This window comes from Nestor notabilis, unplaced genomic scaffold (genome assembly GCF_000696875.1).
Source record: "Nestor notabilis isolate BGI_N333 unplaced genomic scaffold, ASM69687v1 scaffold18664, whole genome shotgun sequence".
Lineage (NCBI taxonomy): Eukaryota > Metazoa > Chordata > Aves > Psittaciformes > Psittacidae > Nestor > Nestor notabilis.
In genome coordinates, this window is record NW_009927100.1 from 241 (window position 1) to 9,188 (window position 8,948).

Sequence of the window (8,948 nt, forward strand, 5' to 3'; positions counted from 1 at the left end):
GAGTTTGCTTCCCTTACGTTCTCCAGTCAGATATGCATTGATGGGAGCCATCATCTCTCCAGGCAAAACAGGCCCAGCTTGCTCAGTGTCTCGTGATGTGAGAGATGCTTCAGTGCTTTCACCATCCTTGTGGCCCAGCACTGGTTTTGCTCCAGCAGGTCTCTGTATTTCTCCTTATGAAGGAGCCCAAAAACAGCCCCACACTCCAGCTGCAGCCTCACCAGTGCTGAGCAGTGGGGAGGGATCACCTCCCCCGACCTGCTGGCAACAAGACCCTCTTGTGTTCTTTTTAATTCAGGAGCAGAAGAGCAATGGCTTTGAGAATGGTCCGTGTGCCTTGTCAGTGTGAGGTGACCGGCTGATGCTTGAACACCAGCTGGCCTTTCTCTCCGCGCTCAGATCCCAAAATGGGGAGGTAAGAATCCCAAAGGAACTGTCAAACTCAGTTGCGGTGTCTGCTGGGTGAAGTACAGGGAACCTGGGTGTGAATTCATGGCAAATCATAAGTTCAAAGGTGGGAATAGTGTCTTGAGTGCACTCAAACCAGAGCATGAGCAAAGCTAGAGCAGAGCAAGGTTGTATGGAGCATCTCTTTGTCCTGAGCTTGTTTCGAAATGCAGTCTGCTGCTTTTTGGTCCTAAAGCCCCTTTTTAAAGCAGATTCTCCTCTTTGAATTTTTAGGATCAGCATCTCGTGTTTGCTGCCTGCTTCTTGGCACTTCAGCATCTCTCCAGTGGGATGCCCACGGCTTCTCAACACCACCTTGCGACAGATCCTGGTGATAGGAGTTCTTGCTGCGGCTGTCTCTGTGCTTTACTACTCCCTGGTGGTCATCCGCAATAAGTATGGGCGTGCACACAGGGACAAAAGATTCCACAGGTGAGAGCTGGAAAGGGCTGAAGTGTCAAAGAGAACACGCTGACGGGTTGGGGCTGAAAGTGAATGATTGGGGTGGAAAAAGTAGGAATCGAACTTCCTGCTTTCTTTACAGAGCTTTCTGTACCTGAGGGGCCTTTATTTATCAATAATTCAACTTTCTAATACTTTACATTCTCAAAGCCATTGCTCTTCTGAGGAAAAGCTTCCATGTGGAACTTAATTGCCACATAATAATGCTTAGTTTCCTCCTAGATATCTCGCCCGAGTGACTGACACTGAAGCTACAGATACCAACAACCCCAACCTGAACTATGGAATCGTTGTGGACTGTGGCAGCAGTGGCTCCAGGATTTTTGTGTATTGCTGGCCAAGGCACAATGGGAATCCACACGATCTGTTGGACATCAAACAGATGAGGGACAAAACCAGAAAACCAGTGGTTATGAAAATTAAACCAGGTACTGGAAAGAAATTAACTTGAGATGTTGCTTTGTAGATAGTTGCCTGTCCAGACTTGGCTTAATCCAACCCCATGTTTAAAGTGTCTGGATAAAGGCCACTTGCAAGCTGTCAGTGGTACAAAGCACCCCTCCAGGCTGCTTGGAGCTTTGTTTGCAGAGAGCTTTGTTCAGCTTTAAAGCTTGAAACATGGTGTTGATGAGCAGGAGGGAGAGGCTTCTCTGGGGAGTAAGACAGTTGCTGGTTCAGTTGTCAGTTAACTCAGTTCTGTTTGTGTTGGCTTTCTGTAAAGCTCTTTGAGCCAATGATATAAGTACATAATATGTCTAATACAGGGGTTTGATTGTTTAGAGGATGGTGAAGTGTTAGCTTCATCCTTGTTTCTGTAGTTGATTTCCTGGGTTTCACAGAATGGTTTGGGTTGGAAGGGACCTTAAAGCTCACCCAGTTCCAAGCCCCTGCCACGGCCATGTTTGGATTTGGGTGGTTGGTTTCTCCTCTGTGTGTTGACTATCAAGATTTTCCAGGAAGTGCCTTGGGCTGCTTCAGCTTCCCCTGTCTCTGTTTCACCAGGCATCTCGGAGTTTGCCAGCTCTCCTGAAAAGGTCAGTGATTACATTTCTCCACTTCTGAGCTTTGCTGCCCAACACGTGCCACGTGCAAAGCACAAAGAGACTCCTCTTTATATTCTGTGTACTGCAGGAATGAGGATTCTGCCAGAAAGGTTATTGCCTGTTGTATTTTTAGCATTTAGAATAGCAATCCTGGTGTGTGTGGCTATTTATAACTGCTCAAATGGAACTTTGCAGCCAGCAGAAGGCAATACTTGAAGATCTGCTCACTGATATTCCTGTGCACTTTGATTTCCTGTTCTCGGACTCGCATGCAGAGGTTATTTCAGGGAAGCAGGAAGGTAGGTTAGTGTTGGGAAAATTACCTTTGAGTTCCTTATTACATTCATGGTCCAAATATATTTCCAAATATATTGGATATGTTTTGTTGCTCCTTAAAATTCTTGGTTGGTTGAGAGACCTTGTTCCTCAGTAGCAACATATGGAGTGTGGAGATGATCATCTGCTGGGAGCTTCTAACTTGTCTAAATGTTTTCTATTTAGCACTGAAAATAACTTCTCTGTGCTTAGCAGGGATTTTAGGCCATTTTCTCTTACTTCAGGGAGGGAGCCACAAAAATCTTGCTGGAAGAAACTTTGCAGGGAAAAATGGTTTCTAAAGAAGGGATATTTTGATGTGATCAGCTTAAAAATCACTTTAAAATCGAATGTGCTTGCTTGTTCTGGAATTCACACATCAGGTTGACTTTAATACAGTGCATTAGGATAACTGACTTGGGAGAGAACAGCTAGAATAACTGACCAGGGATGTTTAGCTTCTGAGTGTTCTATGTAAGAAAATATGAGCCATGATGTATCTTAACAGCTGTGCAAAGAAAGAGGAGATGTACCAGATATTCTTGAAATGCCCATATGTGTTTTCTTATGCATGTAGGAGTATATGCATGGATTGGCATCAACTTTGTCCTTGGAAGATTTGAACATACAGATGATGGTAAGTATCTTCACTGCGAACTGGATTTTAGGAAGGACTTGGGTACCTTTCCCTGTTGCTGGTCTGGTTTTAGACTGAGATGTCAGTGAATAGTGTGTGTGTGCAGCAAATGTTGGCTTCGTTCGTACCTGAACCTTCACTGAGCTGCATTGCTGCAAACAAGAAGTTAACTGGCAGTGTACTGCTGCTTCAGGCCCACCCTGGTTGTAGTTCTCACTGCCTGTTTGCTGTTGTATGCAGAGGATGAGGCCATTGTGGAGGTGCATGTCCCGGGCAGTGAGAACCAAGAGGCCATCTTCCGCAAGAGGACAGTGGGTGTCCTTGACATGGGGGGAGTGTCGACCCAGATAGCGTACGAAGTCCCTAAAACTGTAAGCTTTGCCTCTTCACAGCAGGTTATTATCTGTGCAACTTTCTTCTTTTCCTTTTGATTTATTTTAATGCATCCTTTTTGTTATTTTCTTTGTGTTGAGTCGTCTTCTTCATGACATCCCATTCCAAAACCGAGGCATGAGAAGATGGCAAATCCGAGTCCTTCATCAGCTGAGCAATTCATTTGTCTTTTGGTCATTCAGAAAGTTTATTTCAGTTAGTATAATTTGCCACATGCATTCTCTGTGTGTCTGCATGTATGTTAAATGTGCTCTGCTTAAGAAAGTGGATTCTGGAGTTTAGAAACTTGAGAGACTCAGAGCAGATTGCCCCAGGCCAACGTGAAATGGAAAGAGAGTTGCAGACAATTGATGATGACTCTTGTATGGCTCCATGTGAACAGAACCTGATAGAAAATAGGTATTTGGTCATGGAACCTGCCCAGGTTCCCAAACAGGATGACAAGAGAGTCAAACAGCTGACTGTGAGGTTTGCAGTGCTAGTGCTGGTTTTCATTTCCAGTGCTGGGTGGAATCCATGCTATGTTGTGCTACGCTTCTGAGCATGTTCCACATGAAGTGCTTCTGCTGCACATCTCTTAACTGAAAACCTACTGCAAGTGACTACTGTGTGGTATGTGAGGAGAGCAGAGTGACTGCCAGGTCTCCCGAAAGCTTGAGAACTCCAGGTTGGAAAATGAACTGAAATTAGTACATCCTTTTACATAGGAGAAGATAACTTTAGTGTCCATAGGAGCAGTGTTGGCCTTTGCAAGTATCCTTGAGTATCAGCAGTGATAGTGCAATTGATATTCTTGCTCTCCCTATGAAGTAGAAGGTAATGTGGACCTGTGAAAAGCAAAATTAGATGAGTAAGGAGTGAAGTTTAAAGATGTCAAGGGCATCCAGTTGTCCAAAGAACTCATCTTTAGGTTCTGGTTCATATTGTTTGTACCTAATCTTGGTGCTTGTGTTCCTGCAGGAGGAAGTAGCCAAAAACCTACTTGCAGAATTCAACTTGGGCTGCGATGCTCATCAAACTGAGCACGTGTACAGAGTCTACGTCGCAACATTCCTTGGCTTTGGGGGAAATGCAGCACGCCAGAGATATGAAGACAATCTATTTACCAGTACAGTGCTTAAAAACAGGTAGCTGGCTGCAGTTGCTTGGACATATGGGTTCTGTTCATCACCAGGCTCCCTAAATTCCTGAGTTAAATATATTTAGTAAAGTGTCCTCATGTAAAACTCTACAGCGTGCAATGCTGAAGTTCCTTTAAATGAGGCTGGTTTGATGCTGTTGTATCTCGGAGCTTGATGTTTCTGATTTGCAGTTGTTACTGTGCTTGCTCTTTTCTACAGACTGCTGGGCAAGCAGACTGGCCTGACTTCTGACTCGCCTTACCTGGATCCTTGCCTGCCCCTGGATGCTCAGGATGAGATCCAGCAGAGCGGACAGACCATGTATTTGCGGGGAACAGGAGACTTCAACCTGTGCCGTGAGATGATCCAGCCCTTCATGAATAAGACTAATGAAACACAGACCTCTCTCAATGGTGTCTATCAGCCTGCTGTGCACTTCCAGAACAGTGAGTTCTATGGTTTCTCAGAGTTCTACTACTGCACCGAGGACGTGTTGCGTATGGGAGGAGATTACAATGCTGCTAAATTCACTAAAGCTGCAAAGGTAAAGTGGTCTGGAGAGAAACTCCTTCTAATTCAAAACAACTACTCTCCAGAAGCATTTTATTCTGACAGTCTTGCCACAAAACTCTTCCTTTAAAGATCCCAAATCCTTTTTCCCTCCAATGAACTATCACAGGGAATCTCTTTTCCTTATTAGTTTTCCTTTTAGAATACTTGTTTGAAGGCACAAAAGTAACATTGGCTGTAGAGGGGATGGGACTTGTGGTAGTCAAGTTCCAGCAGAACTATTGCTAACGAGAAAATCCATGCTGCTCCCAGCCTGTGCTGCCTTTTAGGAATGGATTGGTTGTTAGGAAAGGACCCTTTTCCTCTTGCTTTATGCATTTTGTACCAGTTTCCTAGGGGTTACTCCTAACAGGGCCCATCTGTTGGAGACAGTTTAAAGTAAGGCTACAACATAAAATAGAGATTGCTTTTTCTTTTTTGTCAATCCCCTAAAAATAGGTTGTCTGTTTTCCACCTCCAGGTATGTGCCCAAAGAGTTTAAGTGCCACTGAATATTAATTGAACCATAAATGGATCAAACTGTTGCAGAAAATACTGTGAAATCTGTGCTCTGACTTCTTAACAGTGCAAAGGAAGCTGCTATTTGTTAGTTTTCCTTCTGGTATTTACACAGTGTCTTATCTAGTGGCATTTTTCTCTTCTCAAGGCAGAAGCAGTGTTGAAACCTTTCTGCTTTCTTTTCTTTCCTTGAAGGATTATTGTGCCACTAAGTGGTCTGTCCTCCGGGAGCGTTTTGACCGTGGTCTTTATGCATCACATGCTGATCTTCACAGATTGAAGTGAGTGTTTGTGTTTGTTTGTACAGCAAATTCCTTCACACAGAGTTGCTAGAGAGAGGTCAAGGTCATGTCTAACTGATCCATTTAATTAAATCATTGAAAGTGTGAATATAACTGTAAATATTGCATCAGCCATGAAAACAGCGCTGATAATTGTGTCTAATTGTGCTCCCCAGCCCTCTGGGACTCTTTAACTGCTGGCCTGACTTTATGCCACTCTTCCTCTAGGTACCAGTGTTTCAAGTCTGCCTGGATGTATGAAGTGTTTCACAGTGGCTTCTCTTTTCCTGTGAGTTACAGCAATTTGAAAACAGCTCTGCAGGTTTATGATAAAGAAGTGCAGTGGACCTTGGGAGCCATTCTTTACCGAACACGGTTTTTACCTTTAAGGTACCAGTTGTTCTCTGTGATGTCCAGAAAGAACATTTGGGTGGAAGGTGTGGGAGGTTTGTGGTTGACAGGCTGAGAGAGCTGGGCTGGGGCAGCTGGAGAAGAGAAGGCTCCTCAAGGGGACACCTTAGAGCAGCTCCAGTGCCTAAAGGGGCTGCAGGAAACCTGGAGAGGGGCTTTGGACAAGGGATGGAGGGACAGGACAAGGGGAATGGCTTGAACCTGCCAGAGGGGAGATTGAGATGAGCTCTGAGGCAGAAGCTCTTCCCTGTGAGGGTGCTGAGGCGCTGGCACAGGGTGCCCAGGGAAGCTGTGGCTGCCCCATCCCTGGCAGTGTTCAAGGCCAGGTTGGACACAGGGGCTTGGAGCAACCTGCTCTAGTGGAAGGTGTCCCTGCCCGGGGCAGGGGTTGGAGCTGGAGGAGCTTTAGGGTCCCTTCCAGCACAAACCATTCCACGATTCTGTGGTGATAGCAAAGCAGCTGACAGATAGGAGGAGAGAAGACGTTGTTCCTAGAGCATTATATATAACCTCAGGATGTATTTCAGGTAGCTCAGTAAATGTTTTATAAGGACTATTCCGGCCGTTTCCTGCGGTAAGATAGTTTGGAGATGAAGTTAGATTTCTACCTGATCCCTGTTATCCCTGTGTTTCTTTTCAGAGACATCCAGCAAGAAAACTTCCGTGGAAATCACTCCCACTGGAGGAGCTTCTCCTTTGTTCACAATCACTATTTGTTCTTTGTGTGTTTCCTGATCGTGCTGCTCTCCATCCTGCTCTACCTGCTGAGGCTCAGGCGCATCCACCGGCGGATGCTGCGCAACGCCTCCTCTACTTCCCTATGGATGGAGGAAGGCCTCCCGCCACAGAAGATTGCAGGAGCCATATGAAATGCTGTGATGGAGAGAGCTTTCCTTGGACTTGCAACACAAAAAGCCATTTTTGCCTCAGGGTTCCTCCTTCTCGTCCCTTTAAACCATTGAAGAAGCAGGATGTCATACAGAAATACGGGAAAATGGGGTCAACTTGGCTTAGTCTCATTAGACAATATTTGCCAAAAATTACCTTTTTCTTTGAAATATTGCACTTTTGTGTGTAATGGGATGAGCAAAAGCTTCGTCCTCGGTAAATGAGTAGCAGCAGCTTAAGCTCTGTATGGTAAGAGAATGAGTGTGAGTTCTCATCCTAGGGGTGAGGCTGTGAGATACTGTTACGCTTGGATGAATGAGGACTGTGTTCAATTTCTTTTCCAGATTCCAGGATTGGTGTCACTTCTCAATTCAGAGCCTCCTCAGTCAAAGAAAAGGAAGGGCAGGGTTTTCCAAAGCAGTAAGAAAACACCCTTTTAGGCCAACTGGTGTGACTTTGATGTTCTGGAATGAGTACTGTGATGGAGAAGAAAAATCTGTTGCACCCAATGCTGTGCTTCCACAGAACTGCTTAAATCAGTTTTGTGTCTTTGTGACAGTTTCCCCTTTTCTCTTGGAAGCTCTATTCTAGTGGCAAAAGTCACCACTTCTGAAACCTTGATTTCTCTTCCATAATCACTCAGAGATCTCCTGACACTCCAGTAGGTGAAGAGAACTGGAATATGCCTGAGCTTCTGTTTCTGCTAGAGTAGGCAGTGCACAGTGTCTTTTTGTTTGGGTTTGAGTACTCTGATTTGTTAATTTATATTTTATTTAAAACGGTTGATTTTACTTGAAAGTAAATTTGTCCATGATTAAAAGTGGGATTTATATGAACTTCTGGTGTATGGGTGTTTTCTTGCACGTTATCACTTCTATTCTCTCAGTTTGTATCCAAGTGGCAACACTTTCTTCTCGTCTAGTAGGTGTGAGTGTGCTGGAAAACTGGGTGCTGTTTTCATTGGAGAGCCAGGCACGTTGATACCATGTTTGTCATTAAGGTGCAGCTTATTCATCTCAAAGCCAGGGGGTTTGAATTGTTTTGTTGTCTCCTTCTGATATGCTTGCTTTTGCCTAGGACTACAGAGAATTTAGTCTTTGTCTGCTGAACTGCAGCTAAATCCTTGCTTCTTCCATGCAGTGTCTCGGAGAGTCAGCCAGAGGATTAACTTTGAACCACCAGTGGAATCTTGAGCTGAATGTTCAGAAACACCAAACAGCATCTCTCTTTTCATAAAGGATTCTTTGTACCTGACAGACTGAAGCACTTCCCAGCCTGTTCTGCAGCTTGCTATTTTTTGAGCAGCATCTGAGTGAGTGTTTCCATAATCCACCTCTCACTTCTGATGCCTGGACCTGTGATACAAACGTGTTGCACTCCTAAGCTGATAAGAGCTATCAGAAAGCTGCCAGCACCAATTGTCAGAGAGCCTCTGCTTCCTGGTTTAGAGATAGCCAACACCAGAGCACAGAGCCTCTAATTGCAGGCTGAGATAAAGCAGCCTCCTTTGGACAAGGGCTGACGTTAGTGGTGAAGTGGTGAGGAAGTATCAGTGTGTGACTTGGCAAAACCCAGGCAGATGCCAAGCATCTCTTAGCAGAAGAGATAATGTCTGAAATGCAGCAAGGAAAAAGACAATAAAACAACTTAGGAAAATCATAAACCCATTAAAAAGGCAAAGGCTGTTTCAGACCTAAAATACAGTTTCCTTCTAGATGCTGCAGCACTTTTGTTTTAGTGAAGTTCTTAACATGTAAGAGAAGGCAAAAAAACCCCTCTTGTTGATAAATCAACTCTAAAACGAATTCTTTCATAGAATCAGAAGTTCCTTTTTTATTAAATAATGGACAGTTTTTGGGGAAAAAAGCTATTGTGGCATTCC

The 8,948-nt window shown here is 44.5% G+C and overlaps 1 protein-coding gene across 1 annotated transcript; it reads left to right on the forward strand.

The window, feature by feature from the left end:
- Positions 1-681: 681 nt before the first annotated feature.
- ENTPD4 (ectonucleoside triphosphate diphosphohydrolase 4) lies at positions 682-7,113 on the forward strand (the record flags this gene model as incomplete). The annotated part of the gene is made up of 11 exons (XM_010013906.1): positions 682-879; positions 1,132-1,337; positions 1,912-2,062; positions 2,148-2,251; positions 2,845-2,904; positions 3,145-3,275; positions 4,258-4,424; positions 4,638-4,962; positions 5,682-5,767; positions 5,996-6,157; positions 6,819-7,113. Coding segments are annotated over 11 exons (1,819 nt in total), but the record flags the coding sequence as incomplete, so codon positions are not given.
- Positions 7,114-8,948: the final 1,835 nt, after the last annotated feature.